Raw genomic sequence first — 22,253 nt, 5'->3', positions numbered from 1 at the left:
TAGTGAACTTGTACCTATTTGAGCTGCTGGTTGGGGATAGAGGTAATAGCAGTTGCTGAGTATCAGCATAAACCACATCTTTAGAGAAAAATTAGGCAATGCTATGGCTTATCATTAAGGTGACATGCAAGAAGTAAGGATAGTCCTGTCCTCAGCTCTTCCAGTGTATGCAAGGAGATCACAGTTCGATGACAAGGTGAAACTCAAAACACTCCAGATCAGATGGGCCACTGTCCAAGAAATAGTTGACAGACTACTAAATCCATCCACCAATTGTCAGCTCACTATCCTTTTGCCTACGAGGTTCAGGTCAAATCATCAAACCCATAGGAGTTGCAGGAATAAGTCAAGTGATGCCTAAGTAGATGATGATTATTATAAGACAGAGCAGCCACCTGGATGAATGAACAAAGATTTAAAAAGTAGTGCTTTTTCTGTTTCCATAGCATTGGATGGAAGAAAAAGGTGAGCCTAGGAACCGGGCATGGTTAGCATATAGGTTGACAGAAAAATGTAAGAAGCAGGCAACTTTTTGGCTAATAATTGTACACAACCATAGAGAAAGGAGCCCAACACAATTGATCATTGGCTTGTTGATTGTTGTACTCTATTGTCTGTATATGGCCCTTCTTTTCTACCATTTTGTCATCCTGATTCATAAACATCTATATTACTTATCATCAGAAAAGCTGATCTCTATTTGGTCTCCACATAAATAGATCAGTTCTAGGAGAACCAGTCATGTAACTTTAGATGTCCATAATCAAGCATATACTAAGAGATAGAATAAAAGCCAGGCTTGTTGACACTTAACACACCAATTGTTATTGTTCAACACACTAGGAGTGCATAATTACCTGGAGAGCAAGTTGCTCTTTCCCATTTAATATTGAATCCATCACAGCAGATTGATCATCAAATATGCTGTAAAATGCCTGGTAGAACTCATCCCTGGAAGGAACAAAGAATGACAACAAACCCAGCCATTCATTCAAAAATGCAGTTATCTGCAGAGAATTGAAAAGCATTTGAGTGAATTTAAGGCACACCTTTCTTCTTTTGTTGTCTGTTGGTCCATCTCATCAAATTTCCGGGTAAGTACTTCTGCCCCAACAGGTGAAAGCATATGCAGGATTAGAGCCTCTAACGTCCTTGGGAAGTTATGCTGAAACAGTAAGAATTCGAGGCCTTAATAGACGAGAGTAAAATAGTAGAGTTCTCAGAGAAATTAATGGAAAGTTGCGATGAAAAAAAAGGAAGTTGCTTTAGTAGACAATTGCAGAAGATACACACTTCTGAGGGACTTAAAAAGATATTCTTATGTTAAAGTGGAAGTCTGCCAACATGAGATATAACTGAAGAGATACATTCTTATTGTATATGCATGTCTCCTAACATGAGGAGGGAAAAAGAACAAAACCTAAGTCGTAAAATCTCAAACCTATAGTTCTTTATCAATGGCAAGGCCTCAAATTTGACTGCCAGACATGAGTCTAGAATATTGCATGGGCAATGAAATTTAGAACAGCCTTATTGACGCACTGAAAATATATAATAAATAGCACAGGCAAGTACAAAAAATTTCTGTGACAATTTTTACTCATGCCAATTGTTTAACTAATGGAACAAATTATCCAGAACCATTTCATAAAACAGGAGAATCGAATCGAAGCCTATCAAAAAATAAACAAAAATAACATCTCATGACAGAAAGTGTATGCAAAAGAGAGTCTAGACTAACCACCAAAGCCAACAAGACATTCTGGACTACAAATGGTTCAAGGTTCCAAAGGATTTTTGCAACCGGATCATCATCCAAATGAAATGGATTAGCTGTCACAAGTTTCTTTTCTTCACCCTTCACATCGACAGGTGCATTCTTATCAGAGATGGATTCCTCAGGATCACTTTGACTAGTAACATTAACATTCTCATGAACTAAAGATACAAGCTCATGAAGAGCTTGGAGCGTGGAGGGCTGTAGCTCATCCAACATAATCTTCTTTTGGTTCTTCCCTTTCAAATCCTTGGTTCCAGACTGTTCGCCCATATGATGGCCTAATCAATGAACAATAGTGCTAGACTTTAGCTTTGACAAGAAAAAGAGCATTCCAAAGTATTAACCTAAAATAAGGTAGACATGTTTTCCAACCCAATTCAAAGAAGTATCAAGGGGATCCTCAATCCTGACAGAATGAAGCATTTAAGTTACATGGTTGTCAGAGAGTTGCCTAGGCAGTAAAGCAGCATTTGATGGACAAAGTAGTGCTACACTTTCTATTATGCAGGAAAGTAAGCATTTTGTCTAGTGACTGTGAGGCATCATCTTCGCATCCTAAGCAACGCATTGCTACACCATGGTCCAAAGGAATCTTCTTATTTGTATTTCGGTTTTTAGAATCTATTTTTTATTTTGTAATAATTTTCAAGTATTCTATTTATTAGCTTTTCATTGGCTGTTTTATATAAAATTTGTACGCTGGGAAAAATAGGATCAATACTATATTTCTCAGATCTAATTGACACAAGTAAATTGACCACACTAATCAAAACTTAAAGTTGCAATTTTTTTTCCAGATGCTGATAAATATATTAAGAAAATCATTGAACTTTTTGTTTAGTGAATGTTTTCTTTCATTGAATTTTTTTGGGCTCACTCATTTTGGCATCATAAAGTTGGGCGAATTTACTCACACACACTTAAACTGCCTTTCCTTTCCTTTCCTTTCCTTTATATTTATAATTTTTTTGTATTAAGACAACTATGTTGTAAATTGTGATGATGTGGTGACCTTATATTGAAGTTTCTTGGATGAATATTGACGTATGTTTAAAATTTGGCATCTTTGTTCTCTTAATTATTTTTTTTGTTATTCTAATGAAATATTGCAATACAATACATATTGGGACTACTAGTAGTAAATATAAATGATATATTAAAAAAATAGTACTGGAACTCAATTTATACCAGTTAAGCACTCAAGCAGGAGCTCGAACACTTTGAAATGCCCAGCGCATTGACAACTATGTCTATGTGTGTACCATGTACCAGCATTAAAAACAAAATAAGAAACCATTGGAAAGCTAACCTGCATTTTTATTTTCATGTGAGTCATTTGCATGCCTTTCGGGGTCCCCTTTACCAGCTGAACTCGGATGCAACATTTGATTCTGTCCTATGTCAGAAAGACAGTATATTCATAATTTTTACGTTTGTATCTCAGTAATGGGCAAAATAATCAAAAGAATAAAATATGCAATAGCTCCATTAAGAGGATATTAAGAAATAAATGCCTAGAAGGCAGGAAGGAAACAAGACTCTCCACTGAAAGGTATTTCTAACCCAAATTCCCACAAGTCAAAAGAATGAAAAAAACAAGCCATGTGTTCTGACATGGTAGACATGCACTTATGATTAAAATGATCCGGTGTATCGTGGATTCAAGGAATAATTAGGTAAGATTCCATTTCAAATAATAGTGTGAAGTGCGCTTTGATCTTACGTAAGTTAAGAATTAGACGGCTTAGAATTGACCTACCACTTTAAAGAGACAATCCAATGGTTTTAAGAGTTAGATTTCATTTGGGATTCATCCAGAAGGTATAATCCGACAGTTCCTATATATTCATGTTCTTTCTCTTGTAAAATTTGATTTTAGGCAAAACAGAATAGGGTTTTTGGCGATTCAGGTGTCTAGAGACAAGGAAAAACAAGGAGAAGAAGCCTAGGAGCAAGATTTGTATGGAGAAGAAGCCCGGAGGTATATATTGATGAAAACATTGAAGAAAGTGGGTGACTTTCCTACTGTAATCTCCCTTATTTGAATAGTATTACCTCTCAAGTAGGTGCTTGTTTGGTATGAGTTGTTTGAGGTTGTGGTGTCTTTTTCTTGTGGGTGCTTCATGTATTGGTGTATTGAGAGTGGGTGCTCTCTGATCATTATTGTGAACAAATTTTTGTAGGAGAGTATTGAGTAAATACGAAGCCCTATTAGAGCAAAACTTGATGGATATAAGCAATTTGCCAAACAACATATATCTTGTGTTCTTTGAATGCTTGTTCTTTCTTTTTTGTGTAGTATGTTGTCTGTAGGATGGGTGTACACACTTGGTAGAGCCTTTGAGCCTTGCTAGGGTCTGTACACGACAATGTGACCTTGATTCCCCCCCCCCCCACCCGGGTGTTAACCTGGGAATAACAGGTGGACTATTCTGCCCTTGTGTAATGTGTTGCCCTATTAATGTACATTAAATAAAAGTGGGGACTAAAACCTAATGGCTAGACTACCCAAGATTTGCAGGTATGCTGTTCTTCTCTTTTTTACTCTTCTCTTCTGTTTTCCTGTTTTATTTACAAGGACAAAAAATGTTATCAACTCATTCTGGAATAGCAAAGCACCCAAGTTTTTACTCGAAGAGTGATGCCTATTGAGACTTGGGAAAAGTAGTGCACACAAATTATATCAGACAGATGAAGGGGATGCATACCATTTCTTTGTCCATCAATCTTTATTTGGATGATTGATTTGATAAATGTGACATGAAATCATAAAAGAACTCAAGTTAGTATTTGTTAAGAGAGCTTCAAAACTAAAATAAACAAAAACAAAAATACTTCATAGAAGAAAGGAAGGAGTAAGTTAATAGAAATGCTCATAACATTCAAGAGATAAGATATGAAATACCTTCTTAAAACTCTACGAAGATAATATGCATCCATGTGTTCTGACATGGTAGACATTGTGGTAGACTGCCACCAAAAGTTAACAGCAATAGTCAAGTCATTACTATCAACTTGATGGAACCTGAAGTAATTAGAAAACAACATTACTGGCAGTATTTGAGTATGTTCATAGATGAACAAGGGAATATGTGCAATAAACACACAATTACAAACAATAACTACTGAGGAACAGAAAATTTGGGTCTAGCAATCCATCAGCAATGAGCTGAGCTCCTGGCTGTGATGAGCTCTACCCCTCCACCCCCCCCCCCCCCCATGCCTTCCCTCCCTCCCTCTCCCCTGACTGGTTCTAACTTCTAACCTGGACTTCTCTCTTCTCCACTTGCCACCCTTGCTACAACCCAGACCTTTCCCTCCACTAAATGAAACTTGCTTCTAATGGTTCCTCTCCCCTACACCTTTTGCCCAAATGACCTCCTCTACCTTGAAATCTCTAGATGAATTTGTGGCTTCATGAGTCACTTCCTCTACTCTAGACCATCTTACAATATCTCCAAGCCTCTTTAAGGAAACAATGGAAAGTTCAAGGTGAAGTGTGCATTTACCTCCTCAACAATGGTGTCTTCATATTCAAGTTTGCCTCTGATGAACTCAAGGCCTGAGCTATTGAAAGTCCTTCCTGCTAGTTGGTTCAAAGATGATTTTTCCAAGGCACCCTCCCTTGCAGTTAAGAAAACTTCATTTCAGTTCTATTCCCCCTGGATTGTGCTACCAAGCATCCCTTTTGATTTCTGGAGCCCTGATTGCCTTAGGTGAATTGGTTTGTGACTCTGGTCATTGGCTTCCCTTTCCACATTAATGCCTGTACTATGAAGATGAAAAGGCTCTCTATGCAAGAACCTGTGATAGAAATCTCTGCTGTCACCCCCCCCCCCCTCTTTAGATGAAGATGTTATTGGATTTGATCACCCTGTACACTTTGGCCACCACTCCAACTATTGCTCCAATAAAACTCAAGTGGCTCCCACCCATTCTATTAGCTTGTCCCCAACCTATTCTAAGAACCAGTCTGACCCAGCCATTAACCCCTACATTCTCTGTGATCACCCTAGTCTCCTCTCTCCACAACCCTGGCCCCAAGTTCCCCTTCCGTTGGTACCGCCATTTATACAACCCCTCACCCCTTCCCCAACTGAGATCTCATTTGTGGTCGCCTTAGACATCACAGCCCCACCGCCAATGGCTCCATGAACAATCTGCTGTGGCTCACCCCCTAGTCATTCCAGAGGTCCCTTTCTTTAGTTGAAATGGACATTCCTTGAACTGGTAATACTCCAACAGATGCTGCTGTTATTTGCTAGTTGCTACTACACTTGTCTAACAATGCCATCCATACCTACCACCACTCTGCATGCTGCTGCTGCTGCTAGTGCTCTCCAACCTCTCTTGAGTACCCCACAAGTTCTCTCCATCTCATTTTTGAAATTTTGCATGATGGGCACTCAAGAGCTGCCCAAGATTCTACTTCTCCAATCACTGCTTACTCCTCGATGAAAGTCTCTGATACTGTGCTTTCCTCTTTGACTACCTGTTCTTGTACCTTGGATTTGCAAGATGCTGTTCTACTTGGTCTGCACAACACTGCTACTATTGCTTTCCAATCAGCTTCTTTACCAGCCCCTGCTCGTCTAGCTCCTCAAATGACTAGTTCCAGTTCCTCTGATATACTGTGACAACAAGCTCTTTGGCTCTAGTGGAAGCACCAAGATCTCGTCAAAGAACCTCAAAGTCTCGTCCATGACAACCCTGTGCCACTGCCATCACCTTTATCCGCACACCTCACAGTCCCCATATTCATAGCCCACACCCCTATCCCCTCTTTTGTCCCTTTAGAAGACCTGTGTCCCATGCCTTCCAACCATGGTAGGAAATGTCAGCCATGTTTTGCCAAAACTATGCGAAATATCACCATGTTGCTCAGAGACGACACAAAATATTGCATCGAAACAGAAAAAACAAAATGTCGCGACATATTGCCAGAATCTCAAAATATCACGATATTTTTGGCAACATTTAGCCTTTTTAAGCAAATGTCAGACGAAATTTAGCCCAAAACACCCCCCCCCCCCATTTTAACCTTCACCCAACAAACCCTTACTCTTGATCCTTAACACCCATCCTCATGTATCCATGTGCCTTTGCTTCTCCTATAAACACATAAGCTTCCATACCAACACCTATCCCTCCCATCTACCTTTCACCCCCAACACTTGTCCTTTTATCCCCATGTGCCCTTCCAACCCCTCAACTCATTCACTCTTTAATCCAACGGGTTCCTAATTCTCTAGCTAATCCACTCCATAAAACAGGGCCCAACCCCTTTAATCTTTCATCCCTGGTGCTACTCCTGACCCCTTCACAGAATCTCTTGCCTCTCCCATATATCCCCCCCCCCCCTTTTTTCTCTATGCCAATTTTAATTCCCCCTAGGACCTATCATTTCAACCCACTACCCTCACGGTGGTTTCTTTTTAGCTTACTCCCAAAAAACATCTGTAAGCCTTTTCCCAAATCCCAACCCCCTTCCCCCAAACTGTCTTCCTTAAATTCCAATGACTTTGATGTGTGACAGGTTCTTACAAAATCTTGAACGCTTAACTTCTCTAGCCAAGCAAGCTGAAATAAAGCCCATATCAAATCCACCAAAGCCTCCTTTCCCTCCTTGAAACTAGTATTTCTAAGAAAATGCCTCAGATTACCATCGCCCCATCTTTCTCTTGTTCCCATATCCTTACCCTACTCTTGCTAGAGCTGTCTACAGACTTGAACCCATTACCACCTGGTCACAGTGGAGACTATGTCACCAAGGCTCACCCTCTAGAAACTCCACTGTAGATCCACCCATTAAAAGGGGAAAACAGCCCCTGAACAAAATACAAGTTGCAGTAACATTTCATATCTTGTGGAACTTAGATAATTTAGCCAATGGATGTCTTAGATTCAGATTAAAAACCTCACCATCCTTCAGGAATGAAAAGTGCATCACCAGGATGAAGAATGGCAGTTTGTGAGTACTCCATCAAATGTTCTGCTTTGGGATGAACTGTGAAGTTTGGGTTCTCTAGATTGACAGAACTGCTCACAAATTTAATAAGGGAAAAAATAAGGTCAAGATATGAATTCAACATAAAAAAATAAATACTACTGATTGACCAACCCCCCCCCCCCCACAGTCTTTCGGAAGGTAAGAAAGAAGAAATAAAATTTAGAGAGAAGCAACAAGACTGCCCTGATGCCACAGCATATTAGTCCTCTGCCTTATTCAACCTTCCCCTCCCCCCCCCCCCCAAAAAAAAAAAAAAAAAAAAAAGAAAAAAACTCATCCTCTTCTCAACCTACTCTTGCCTCTTTGCTTCCCTCTGCCACCCCCAAACCCCTCTGCTAAACCTCGGAGGCTTGAACTGCCCTGTTCTCTGCTTCTTCCCATAACTCTGCAAACAACCTTACTTTCATCCTCCCACACCTGTTGGCTCCTCCTTCTATGCCCATTGTCCCTCTTCTGCTACTGAACAAGGCATCCTGGCAAACTGTTCATGTTGGTCAAATTTCCTGGTCCAAGACCTTTCACTATTACCAAATCCTCACTCAACAAGCAACGGCAGGCCCAAGGCTCCATCAACATGTTTCTTCTTGATTGTCAGATCTTCATATTCAATTTCTCCTCCCCAATTGACAAAACCAAAGCTCTTGACTTCTCCCTTTGGCTCATTGGTAATGTCCTTATCTTCCTTCATCAATGGGAGAAATCCACTCCGCTCCATAGGGTCGACCTTAGCACCATTCGCTTGTGCATCAACCTCCCTGGTTTTCCTTTGGGATTCTGGCATGATGAATGTCTTTGCAGGATTGGTTCAAGTTATTGCTAAGCCTCTTTGCTCGGATGGAAATACGAGGAAGATGGGGAGACTATCCTATGCGTGCCTCTGTGTGGAGGTTTCCAACTCAAAGCCCTTCTTCTCTTCATCACCATCGAAATGATGACAGCCTATATTTTGACCAAGTAATCTCCCCCAGGTGTGATGTTTGTTTGGATTTTGCCCATGGCTATGAAGATTGCAAGTCTTCTTCATTGGGTGCGCAATGTCCTCTTGTTTCTTCTCACGAAAGCCCTAACAGCTCTTCCTTGCAGCCGGTGGTGCCTATTTCTTCCAATGCCGCTGCTGCTTCTTCTTCTAGTGTTCAGCGGCTTCCTCCGTTCTTAACCAATAAGGTGATACCTTCGAGTGATCCAAGTTATGGTCAAAGATGAAGCAAGAAGAGGAATTGCCACCACCGTGGCATCCCAACTTCCAATTCTCCACTGCCTCAAGAAGCGCCCTCACTCCCTCCCACGGTCAATGAGGTGCTCCAGTTGTCTGAGTCTAATCATACCTTGCCAGGATCCTCTACAAATGTTTCCACTAGCAATCCTCCTGGATCTTCTCGGGTTACTATACCAATGACCAATGGTTACTACCAATTCCATTCTTGGACCCGGACTAGGCCTTCATCCCCCTCTCTTTGATGCTACCCTACTAATTTCCTCCCTATTTCTGCTGCTGAACCTACACCCGTCATCTTCCCAATTTTCAAGAAAAATTTATGTCTAAATTTTCCTCTGCAAACCCTAGTAACCTTTTAAATTGCCTCACCTTGGTTACCCCCCCCATCTCTTTGCCTATGGTCCTACCCAACCCCAACCCATCATCTCTCATGGTCCCATTGACCCTCCTCCCTTGATGGGTCCTTCTAACCCCCCTCCCCCACCTTTAGGTTCTTCCACCCAATCCGTTGTGTTGGGCGGCTTTATGATGGCTACAGAACCAAACCTCCCAAACCATTTTTTCAAACCATGTTGAACTTGGCCACAACCCAACCCAACCTCTCCCTGGTCACCCCTCCTCTTTCCCAACTCCACCCCCTCCATTCCCCCTACCCTCCCACCCACCCCCCCCCCCAAAAAAAAAAAAAAAAAAATTTGGGTCTTTAATTGATGCTAGTATTTTTTAACCCCCTCCCCCTTTGGTCCAAATTTGTGTGAGACTCCCCCCTTGGGCTCCCCTTCTTATGTCCCTCGGCTAGGCTGTACTTACTCCGAGTAACGCCTCAAATCCTATGTTTGATAGTAGCTCCCTCTATCCCATTCAAGTCTGCAACTCTAATTTTGAATATTAAGGGGTGTTGAATTCCTTTGACAAACAAGCAAATGTCAAGGTGTCATTAGGTCATCCAAACTCTCCTTTTGTGCCTTCTCGAAACCCATCTCTCCTAAGACAATGCCCCTGAATTGCTTCTTCTATTGCCCCCTCCTGATCCTTCCTCTAAAATTATGACCATTGTGCAATGGTTGTATTTGGATCCTTTGGGACCCCCAAAAAAATTCAAATCTCTCTCACCTTCTCCTTCTCTCAAATCATGCATCTCTATCTCTCTTTTCCTGCCTTTCATTCCCACTTCTTCCACTCCCTCATTTACAGTTTCAATCACTCCGTCGACCATATCCCTAAGTGGTCCAATCTTCGGTCTCTCGGCTCCTTGGTTGGGGGATCACCATAAGGCCTGGGTGGTGACTTCAATATTGTCCATTTCCGCCGTGTGAGTGGGTGGCCACCCTTAACCCTGTCGTTGTTAATGCCTTTAATTCTTGTATTGAGGACTTAGCTTTGATTGATCTTCATTGGTCGAATCACCCTCTCATTCAACATAGCCATAGGGTTGGTGGGGACAAAACAACCTCCAAGCTTGATTGGTTCCTCGCAAACAATTCTTAGCTATCCCAATTCCCCACCTCCCACACTTCCTTCCTTAAGGGTCTTTCCACCATTTACCTCCTACACACCTGATCTCTCTCCACCTGTGGCCCCAAACCCTTTTAAGTTCTTTGACATGTGAACTTCCAATCCTTCCTTCCTCCCCACTATCCTTAGTGCTTGGGACAAACCAGTTCATTGCTTCTCCTTCCCTCTTGTGGCCTTTGCTTGGAAGCTCTACAACATTGAGGAGGCCTTTAAAGCTTGGAAGTCCTATACCTTTGGGAATGCTCTCTGTGTCAGGCTGATCTTGCCAGAGTATAGTCCCTCCTCCAATTTAAGTCTCTCAACCCCTCCCAAGCTGAGGAAGAGAAAACTCTCTCTTGACCTCTCCTCATTCTTGAACCCAAAATTAAGGGTGTCAATTGCATACCGAAACCGTTTAACCGTATTGAACCAAGCCGTTTAAAACCGTGCCGTATCGCACCGTTCAAAATTCGGTATGGTATGTACCGAAACTGAATCTCTTGGGTACGGTTCCAATTTTAGGTACTCATACCGTTGGTATGTACCGAAACCATACCAAATTGGTGCCGTACCAAATTCAGGGATATAAATGTCATTTTACAATTACAAACTTTACCTTTACCCTATTCCTAATTCCCTATTTCAGTTTTTCGTTTTGTCCTTCACTCTCTTCTTAGATTTACTTACTTTGTCTTTGTTAATATTAGATTCTATCGATTGTTTGATCGCAATTTCATTAGGAACTTAATGAACTGGCATGGGTTCGTTCGTACAAAAATTGTACCAAACTAAATACCGTGTTTAAACCGTTTTCCCGCACCGATTTACTACCAAAACCATACTGAACCATTTTTGCAAATACCTAAAAATTGTACCATACTGTGTAAATTCAGTATGGTACAGTTCTAGTTTTTGGTAGAAAAGTTGGTACCGTACCGAAACCGTACCAATTGACACCCTTACCCAAAATAGAGCTTTTTCCATTAGAAATCTAGAATCAAGTGGCTTGAGCTTGGCGACTTGAACAGAGCTTTTTTCCATTGCTCCCTTAAAGCTTGCCACAATTTTAATTCCATCCCCATCCTCTCTAGTCATCTTGGATTTCTGATGCTCAAGGCTCAAGTTTCTCCTTCTTCTATTCCCTCCGTCCCCCTCCCACCTCACTTGATTAACAAATTTGTTGACCCTGGCCTACTTAAGGCCCTTTGTGCCATCCCCTCCACTATGGAGATTCTTACTACCTTTCATTTTCATAAGTTTAACCATGCCCTAGGCCCCAATGGTTTCAATATGGGATTTTTCCTTGCCTCCTAGAGAGTTCATTTAGGACAACTTTGTTAGTCTTGTTCGCAACTTCTTTCTCAACCCTTCTCAACTTTCCTCCATTAACCAAACCTTCCTTTGCCTCATTCCTAAGAAGTTGGGCTTCCTCTCTCTCCAATTTCTATCCCATCTCTCTTTGTAATCTTCTTTACAAGTTTGTAGCTAAAATCTTGGCCAATCAGCTAAATTCATTGATGCCTTCCCTTGTTAGCCAAAACCAATTGGTTTTTATCTCTAGAAGAAGCATTAGTGACAACATCCTTATTTATGTTGAGATTGTTCGAGGGTTTGATAGATCTTCCCACTCCTGGTAGCTCTCCTAAAGGTTGAGCTCCACAAGGCCTTTAATTCCCTCCATTGGGACTTCATTAGTAATACCCTTACGCTAATGGGGTTCCCTCCCACCTTCGTTCACTAGATTGAAGTTTGAATCTTCACCCATCATTTCTCCATCATCAATAATGGCTCCCTTGCGGGCTTCTTTCCCTCTCGTATTGGGATCTACCAAGGTGTCCCTCTCCCCTTTCCTTTCCTCCCTTGCCCTAGAGGTCCTCTCTTGCATCAATCCAACACTAACTTCCCAAGTTCCCCCATTCCCAAAAGCAAGGCACCCAACCTGACCCAACTCACCTTTGCAGATGATCTCATGATCTTTTGCAAAGCTTCTCCCTCCTCCATCTCCAACATCCTCTCGTCTCTTGCCCCATTCAAATCCCCCTTTGGTCTCCATGTCAATCTTGAGAAGTCCACCCTCTTCTTGTCTGGGGTCTCGAACCCTGTCAAGGCCTTTGTCCAACAGCCCATCGGTTTCACCCTTGGTTCCTTTCCATTGCACCCCTATGCTTGGCCATATTCACAAGAAGCTTCAACTCTATAAAAGCAAGGTTCTCTCCTTCTTTGGTACAGTAGTTCTTATTCGGTTTGTTCTCCAATCATCCTACCAGTATTGGACTGCTATCTTCTCAATCCCAAAAGCCACCGTTAGAGCCATGGAAGCCTTCTTTTGCTCCTTCCTTTGGAAAGGTCATGAAGTTACCTACTTCCTCCACCCCATCAATTGGGCCCATGTATGATGTCCTAAAGTAGAAGGTGGTTTAGGTATCCATAGAATTCAATAGTACAATAATGCCAATTTGCTAAAAATCATTTGGAAAATCTCCTCGAAGCATAATCTCATCTAGGTTAAATGGGTTTACTCCTACCTCAAGTCTAACTCCATTTGGATAGCCCTGATCCCCTCTATTCCCAATTACGTCTGGAGGAAGCTTCTCCTTTTGAGGCCCCTCACCCTCTCAGCCCTCTCAACCTAGGTTTCAAATGGCTCTTGTATTTCTTTTTTACTCGACCCCTGGCACCCCTACGTATTCTCTTCAACCACCTTGGTCCTTGCATAGTCTATGACTCCTACATCCCCAAGACCACCACCCAATCTATCCCCATTTCCAATGGCTCTTGGTCTCCCCCACCCCAGTCTCACCCAAGCCTCACATCGCTTTGGACCTCTTCCCCACCCCCTCCATAACCTTTCCTATAATAACACTATTTGGCTATAGGCCTCTTCAGGCTCCTCCACCGCCTCTACCTATAACCAACCTCCTCCAACCTTGTTGTTGGGCTCCCATGGTTTGGTCCAAATGCCAAATCGCTTGCCACTCCCTCCCCATTTGGTGAACCCTTAGCCTCTACCTCCCCACCTAGTCTTTTCTTATCCATCGCCACATCCCTGTCAACTCCCACTACATCCTTTATTGGAATGGCTTGGAGGACCTTGACCATCTCTTCTTTACCTGTCCTTTCCTTCCCATTCACTTTTGGGGGAAAGCTTTAGCTTCCATTTGGCCCCATTCTAGACACTATTTCGGGTTTGCTTGGGATTGGCATTGGATTTTGTAATCCTTTTCCGGTGACTCAATTTGTGACCGTGTTGGTAAGTTGGTCTTTGGAGCCACTATTCACCACTTATGGTAGGAGATGGACCTCCAATTCTAGGTCCTTGAACTTGATCTGAAAGCCATCTGCTTTGATGCCTCCTATAAGCTATAGATGATTCCCCACCCCCTGGTGACGATTCTCTAAGGAATAAGCTCATTGTTGTTACCTGCGTTTAGGTTCCACCTTTCGGCCTAGTAGCTAAAGTTCCCCCCTTCTTCCCCCTCTTTGTACATTCTTTCTCTCTCCCCTTGGGTTTTTGGTAATGATATTTTATTCATCCAAAAAAATATATATATAGTTCAGATTTCTGATTATCCAAAAGATTATTTACCTATGGTTTGAGGCCTCTCCATAAATAGGCATTAGGTACATCGATGGACTCATTGAAGGAGGCCATAAATCAACTGCAGGTACAAAAAGCAGTTAGTTGTTTATGATGATCTTTGCTTATTTAAAAGTAGAAAAAATAAAAAGGAAAATCGAAACCTAATCAGAAGTCTCTTTCTCAAAAGCTTCAAGAACTTGAGTTTTCTCGTTCCTCTATTTACCAAGAGGTGCTAACCATTAAGCAACCACTCAAATAAAATTGCAAAGATAATGTTTAGAAAATAAAAAGAAAAACCCTGCCCTTCCCACTTCCATTGGATAACAATGAATAATCAATTGGCATTCTCGTCTCTCTCTCTTTCCTCTTTTCTTTTCCTTAATTGTTGTGTTAGCAACTATTTTCAATGGAAGGAAGTGAAATTCATGCTGGTGAGAGAAAAGAAAGTCACCATATACAAATATCACAATTTATAGATAAACAAAAAAAAAAAAAATTCTTCCAGATTTCATAGTTCAAAATCAATGAGATATTTCATTTCCAAAGGGCTGAAACAAAATGGCACGTGAATTGATGGAGTCCTCACATTTTGATTAATTTAAACCAAATAGATCATATTTCAGTGCCATTTTTGTGGTATATTTCAAGCATGTTGACAATTTCAATGAAGTGGTTTTTTGATAACATAAAAGCTGAAATCAATAACTAGAATTCACTGTTCTGTTTAGTCTGAGATTTGATGACCATTGAAATCCGTGATCAGATCAGTCATATAAATCCCAGTTTAAGTAGGTTTGACCTAACCTAGTTTGACTAGGACTCATCCAAATCAGCATATCTGGAGATTGGATCCAGGATAAACCAGGATAGTTTCTACCTTCTAAAAGATAGTTGCCCAGACTTACAGTCTACCTGCTCCGTTGGTTTTATTTACCCACATTTTCTCTCACATCTGGATATTTCCACTCCCATACCAGTACTTTTACATCTAAATCAGAATCACAATAAGTGGCATAATAACCATGGCACAGAGCAGTACAAGACTCCAAGTCAACCTCCTGATCCTTATAGTAGGAGGATAATCATGATGCTAAAAGCTGGTCTCTGAATAATTATGATGTTACAACAACTGACCTCTGAGAAAGTAAGCAATTTCAATATGTTGACAGCAAGACCAAATTGATACCTCTATTAAAGGTAGTTTCATGGTGGGAGATCTCACGAGATATCTCATTTTTTCACATAGGCAAGACGAGATGGAGGTCGAGAGCAGAGAGTTGGGATATCTCGCTCGAGATCTCCCCATATCTCGCCCTGGATCTCGCTGGAACTCTCAATTTTTGCCTTTTTTATGGATTTCGGATGGATTTTCACTTACAACTACTCTTAGCTCATTTACAACATCGAAGGAAGATCAATCATTATTTGCTTGTCTTATGAACTTATAATTTAATGACTTATATAGAACTTCTAATGGTTGTATAATTTTATTATTCTATTATTGAAAATTGAGATTGTGATACTCATATGGATGGAATTTTGATAACATTTAGGTTACCTGATGCATTTGATACACTTGCTTTTCATTTATATGCCTTAAAAGTTCTATAATACATGTTGTATAACCTTGCATTCCCTAATCCTACAAGATTTCGGTTTCACACTATTGTATATCTCTCCAAGATGGTCGAGATCTCGGTTTTTCAAGGTGGCAAGATCTCGCTCGAGAGCGAGATCTTTTTTTTTTTTTTTTTTTTGGTTGCCAACCCCGGTTTCCAAGGCTTTGCCCTGACTAATCCGGTGTTCGACCCAGTCGCACACCTGGCTGTGGTGGGTGAGTCTCCCAGTGGGGATTTTTTGCATCCACAAGGTTTCGATACCGGAACCTTGCTTAAGCGGACCAAGCTGCTTACCACTTGGACCAACCCCCGTTGGTTCGAGAGCGAGATCTTCTACCATGGGTAGTTTTCTGTCTAGTGAAGATGGGGCAAAACATCCAACAGTCTATAGCTAACAACCAGACTTAGAGTGCTGTAGCCCAAGATTGAAGAGGATCAACTAGGGACTAAACTTCCACAATCTCAATTGAAAACGTTAAAAGAAGAAGAAGAAAAAAGATCTGGGTAAGAAGATTAGAAGGAGTTCTTGGGAAAGAAAAGAGAAGAAATCAAAATTAGGAAAGCAATCCTGCATGCACTAACAAACAGCACCAAACTTCAATTAGAAGTCATTATTAAATCAACTCATCTCTAATTGGTAGGGAATGCATTACATACATATAGACCTTCTAGAACTCCTAATTTGACTCATAAAAGGACTGTTAATTACTCACAAAAACGTAAACAGGATCAAAACAGAATCCCATCGGATTATTAAGTATCCCAATCTACCTCAAACACCAACTTAAATGATGAAATAAAATATTGATCCCGTGTATTAGCATTACCCCCACTTTATAGGATTAAAAATTAGGCCCATTACATCAATAAACCCAAAAATAAGCAATCTAATGTCTATAAAACCCATCCATGGGCCAAAATAAAGTATTCTAAGGCCAAATTGACCCACTTGGACATTCTGAACTGCAACGCAGAGGTTTATTGATAGAGGTCCACAGAGCTTACACACCCACCAACAACTTTTCAAGAAAAAATGCATGCATACTTTTATGGTCACACAAGCGCACCTCAACAGCTGCCTAAAACTGGAGTATAATATTGGGAGGCATAACTTCCAAGTATGCTATTACAGAGGTATTCTATGACTGGTTGCAGAGCTCAAATGATTATTTTGAAGGGTTCAAACTCTCCGAAACTAGAATGATGAAATTGGTTAGAACAAAATTAATTGATGCAGAAATGGTAGACATTCCATGTAAGAGAGGCTCAAAATTAGAGGACAGGACCTAAGACATGGCAAGAGATGAAACATGAGTTAAAGTAATGTACCTAAAGAACATATTCAAAGGGCTCGCCCTTCAACAAGACTACGCCTGGAGGTATTTGAAGTTGAAGAGAACTTGAACCAACCATCTATTGTTCAATTCAAAAGTGAAAAGAGTAACGGAAGTCAGGCACCAGACTTAGCTCAACTTTGCACCATCAAAGGAAGCACTCAAAGAAAAAGAGCCTAATTACAAGATTATGCTGAGGTAATCACAGTAAACTGTGACCAAGGTGAAGATAAAGAAGAAATAGTGTTAAGCTTCAAAGACTTCAGATAATGGGTAGAAGATTTTACCAAAGAGGTCTACTTAAAGTGGTCGAGAAAACTAATCTAGAGCATTCATTAAATTGTTCTTGTAAGAGATAGAGTATGTGCTTCTATTCTTTGATGAGAAGGCTCCAGAACTTGGGACCTATAAATATGACATTCACAGCTGACACGGTTCAGAAGTTGAGCACATAAAGTTCATCAATACATCAAAGATCTCTGAAGAGAAAACTCCATGGCTCAAAGACTAATTCCAAATACTACCAAGCTGCTACAGTTCTGTTATAATTTGAAGACGGATGTTCACCACATAAATCTAATCCCTCAACTTTGCAAGACTGGAGATGAATTTCTTCATGCCAAGGAGAATTCACGCAGATAAATGATGGAAACCAGGTCTAGGGTTAGGGCTATTTTAGTAATTTCCCCAGACTTACGGTTTGCCCAGGAAATCCACCAAAAGGGGAAGGATGTTTCAGGGGTTTAGGATACACTAGAGCTTGCTGTAACTGGAAATCAGATCTGAATTCTTCAATAAACTGAAGTCCAGATTTGAATTTTGAACTGAAAGCCAAAATTAGGGTTAGTGCAGCTTCTGTTACGGTGGGAGAAGACTTGCCCCTACTGGTTTTGCACTTGCAGAACTGATCTCAATTAATATTAAGTCTCTCAGAAGGTAAACTGATTGAACAGAACTTAATAGAACCAGAATTCAGCAAATTTAAAAAGTTCTGCAACTTCTAAAGGTAGAAGATGAACTGCAGGTTTTCTGAAGTTATGGAAGTAGGGCTGAATTGCATTAAGTAACAGTAGGAGTTGCTCTCACGGGTTAATGGGATCCTAATGGAGGTGAAAGGGGCTTAAAAGGGCTGAGAGTCAAGGTTTAACAGGGGGAGGGTGTGGCTGCTATCGCAGGAAGAAGGGAAGGGGGAGGGCTACAGTTGCTAGGGGGATGGGTAGAACTGGGCTGCAATTGAAGGGGAAAGGGCTGAGAAGGCTACAGTGGAGAGGGGAGGGGGTTCGAGATGGGGAGGGCTTATTTAATTACTTGAATGCTGGCTTGCTTGAATGGCTGCTTGATGATCACTTTGAAGTTGCTGGATTGAAGAAGATAATGAAGAAACTTAAGCAATTTCACTCAACCAGAGCCTACCCAATGGGGAGACCCTGATCCTCAACACAATCAACTACAATTAATCATCAAAACTGAAAATTACATTGCACAAATAGGCTATTTATAGTCTTGAAACAAAATGACCCTCACTTGGGTTGGGATTCCTTAATGGATAAGGATCCCAACTCTTGACCAAAACACTCAAAATGGAATCAAATTACTACAAGACCATAACCCGTAGATTGGAATATTTCAAAATACACTTTACTTAAAAAGCACATGTTAATTAAGATAACCTAGGACTCAGGCAACAACTTTTAATAAAACTAGACTCTGTAAACGCAACCAAACTCAACTCAAATTGCAAAAATGGACTCAATTAAAATTCTGAAAAATTCTAGAAATAATTCCATAATAAAAAGGAGGGACAAAATGCCCAAAATACCCCTTAAAAAGGGTTCGGCCAGCTTAGGGTGGCTTCTTGGAGCCATCCTGGGCGCTCCACTTGTGGTTTTGGCTAGGGGAGTCTTTGTGTTCACATGAATAAATTACCTAAACAGAACTACTTCACTAAATATAAGCTTTGGGTTGGGCCATATATGTGTGATACAATGTATTCTCATTGTAATGTACCTCCTTAATGGACCTATTTTATAGTTAGATGCCAGACCTACAAAATTAAGTTTTCATTTTCTCTTAATTGTTATTATATTTTTTAGTTAGGCCAGATTAGGTTTCTATAAGTTCAGAACTGTTTTGAGTCAGTATATCTATTTATATTGTTTCCTAGTTTACTAATTCAGTTTCCTAGTCAGCTTGCTTTACCTTATTAGTTATGGACAGGTTCAGACCTTTCTATTTTAGTGTTCGATTTTGCACTTCTATAAGTTTGTGTCTTGGAATTTGCTTTTTGTTCTGCCATAGGAAGCAGCAGTGTCTTGTGGTTTATCAAGGATAAATTGGTGTATACAATCAATAACTTGTGGTAGGAAGCTGACTAGCCAAGATGCTACTGTTTTTTATTTGGTTCTTTTAATGTACCTACTCTGTTCCTCACATTCATCAAAAAGTAGATGCCATTTCCTTAGAAAGGAGAGTGAAATTCTTCCTTCTTGAACAAGATATACAAAACTAGAGCCGTGGAAAAATAAAACATTATCATAACATCAGTAAGAATAATATACAGACTTGATTATTAATGGTAATCATTATCCTAATATGTAATCTTATCTATCTATACAATGAGGCGGAAAACCAAATACATCCATCCTAACAAGTACTTCTCATATGGATTTGCAGCTTACTAAATGAAGACACTTTTAAGTAATAGTGCCCTGGAAGATTGTGTTAACCATAGAGGAAAAGGTGGTTTAAGGAGGATGAAAATAGGCAGGCACAAGGCCCAAGTGAGATCCCACTAGAAGTGTGGAAGACTTTAACAATACCTGGTTTATCTTGGCTCACAAGCTGTTTAACAAAATCATGAACGCAAGGATAATGTCAGACGAATGGAAGAGAAGCATTGTAGTTTTGGATAACAAAAACTATAGAGCCATGAAGCATTTTCAGAGCTACAATAACCATAGAGACATAAAAGCTAATGGTTCATAATATGAAATTATGGAAGATGATTATTGAAATGTACTTCAAAAAGGTAACTATAATTACAGAGAGCCAATTTGGTTTTATGCCTAGAAGATCCACAACAGAGATATCTACCTAGGAGACTTATGGAAAGATTTAGAAACAACAAAAAGGATACCCATCTAGTTTTTAGTAACATAGTAAAAGCTTAGGACAAGTTCCCTGGAGAGTTAATCTAGCAAGTACTAAAATAGTGTTTCATGTAAATATATGGACATGGTTAGATATATGTATGAGGGGACAGTAATTAGTGTATGGACCATGGACTACAGAGGTCAATGTATTGAATTCCCAATTACAATTGGGTCACATCAAGGATCATCTTTAAGCTATTATTTTTGCACTTATCATGGATGATTTAACTAGAGACATTCTGGAGAAGGTTTCTTGGTGTATTGCTTTTTGTTGAAGATTTATTTTCAAACAAGAGACAAAAGTAGGGCCTCACTCCAAATTGGAGTTATGAAGATCAACCATGAAATGAAAATATTTTAAGATGAGTAGAACAATGATGAAGTATATCATATGCAGCCCTAGTTACACTAGGAGCATAATGAGGTTGTGAAAATTGATGAGAGGGAGATTCTATTGGAGCTCACCTATAAATAAAGAAGGTGAGATAAAGGATGACATTTCACACAAAAATTACAATAGGATGGATGAATTGGAAAGGTGTATCTAGAAGGTTTTGTGATCAAATTATTCCTTCAAATTAACAGGAACATTTATAGAACAACCATACGATTGACTATGATTTAAGAAGCATCATGTGCTTGAAATCAAATGGAGAAAAAATAAGGTGTTGAGATGGATGAGTTGCAAATCTGAGAAGCATAGATAATCATGTTAGAGCTGATACGGGAGTAGCTCCAACACATGATAAGCTATGAGATAGCCACTAGAGGTGGCATGGCCATGTTAAACAAAGGCCTTCGGATGAGCCAGTATGGAGGATTGGTGAGGAAAGACATGCATACCTTAGGCCTCGTATCAAATATGACCTTGAATGGAGCTGATTGGAAGCGAGGATCTATATAGCCCGCCCCATTTTAGTTGGCTAAGACAAATTTGTTGTTTGGAACAGTTTACTAGACCAGAACTAACTGAAATTGGAAGAAACACGGGAATTACGCACGACACATCACGGAACAGATAAAATGTACGCACGGACGCACGGAACAGAAAACGACGCAAGTGAACAGAACGGGGCGTACAGAATGCTATTGATGTTATCTACTTCTATTCAATGTTGGAGTCTTCTACAAAAGTTTTGGGAGTTGTTAGAAAGCATAGTTTATATTTTGGTGGTAGTTTCTAATTTCAGAACTTTCTACTTTTAGAGCTAGGAAGTCCCTAAAGTTGTAATTTTTTGTTTCCTTTTCTAGAGGACAATTACTTGCTCTCAAGTTGTATTAGATCATTAGAAGTTATAAATAAAGGGCTTTGTGATTCTAGACTCTTGCAGAATCACGGCCTCTTCTCGGTTCCTTATCTCTTTCTCTTCTTCTTCTTCTCTCTTTTCTTTGTTCAAGTTCAGCTGTTGTTTTGATTATTTAATGCTTGTTTTCTAACAGAAATAAATCCACTTTCCAGAAAATTTTACAGCTATCAAGCTATGTCACCAACTTTAGCCAACAAAATATTTGTTTTTTTAACATATATTTCACGAAAGACAAATAAAATATGAACTACTTACCACATCTGAGAAAATAGTTTAATAGGGTAGTAAGAATTTTGATCTTTCTACAATAATAAAGTTCTAGTTTAGACATTCTTATGACCTTCCAAACATGCAATAAAACACCAAGGGTGGATGGAGGTTAGAGACATTGTTTAGTAAAAATTTTCCATTGCCTGCAAGTTACAAAATAACAAACTTGACAAATTACAACTAGAGAGTGCAGAGGTTGAGGTGCGGGGAAGAACCACCTCTTTTACATCCAGCAACTACACATAAAAGGTTATGATGTGGATCATAGTGGGTACTGGATCTAGATTTTGAATCATTCATCCATATATTGATAGAAGATAACGCTTTTGTCTCCAAGAAAGTAGGCTGCACCAATCAAAGGTTAATGAGAATATCATCTGCACTTCAACCAGAATAGAAATATTAAGTTGGACAAGATCATCATGAGGACGACAAAGTTGAACAGTACTAATGCATAAACTAAACAACAGAGTATTTTTTATTTTTTATTT

General features: G+C 40.0%; 1 protein-coding gene across 2 annotated transcripts in view; it reads right to left on the bottom strand.

Moving 5' to 3' along the window:
• LOC149028481 (2-oxoglutarate (2OG) and Fe(II)-dependent oxygenase superfamily protein) overlaps positions 1-22,253 on the bottom strand; it is a 35,781-nt gene that overhangs the window by 2,244 nt on the left and 11,284 nt on the right. For both annotated transcript variants that reach the window (XR_016170226.1, XM_089137009.1), the window contains exons 6-14: positions 21,981-22,107; positions 14,087-14,159; positions 7,703-7,819; positions 4,686-4,805; positions 4,489-4,507; positions 3,090-3,171; positions 1,742-2,058; positions 1,050-1,165; positions 858-951 (exon numbers count right to left, since the gene is read on the bottom strand). Coding sequence is in view for 1 of the 2 variants with exons in the window: in XM_089137009.1 (XP_088993135.1) it covers positions 858-951; positions 1,050-1,165; positions 1,742-2,058; positions 3,090-3,171; positions 4,489-4,507; positions 4,686-4,805; positions 7,703-7,819; positions 14,087-14,159; positions 21,981-22,107 (1,065 nt within the window). In the remaining variant the exon portion in view is untranslated. The remainder of the gene's footprint in view (positions 1-857; positions 952-1,049; positions 1,166-1,741; positions 2,059-3,089; positions 3,172-4,488; positions 4,508-4,685; positions 4,806-7,702; positions 7,820-14,086; positions 14,160-21,980; positions 22,108-22,253) is intronic.

This window comes from Hakea prostrata, chromosome 1, assembly GCF_041222555.1.
Source record: "Hakea prostrata isolate BN-2017 chromosome 1, UWA_Hpros_2, whole genome shotgun sequence".
NCBI lineage: Eukaryota > Viridiplantae > Streptophyta > Magnoliopsida > Proteales > Proteaceae > Hakea > Hakea prostrata.
The sequence above is the reverse complement of the archived record's forward strand: the minus strand, read 5'-3'. Positions and strand labels throughout refer to the sequence as shown.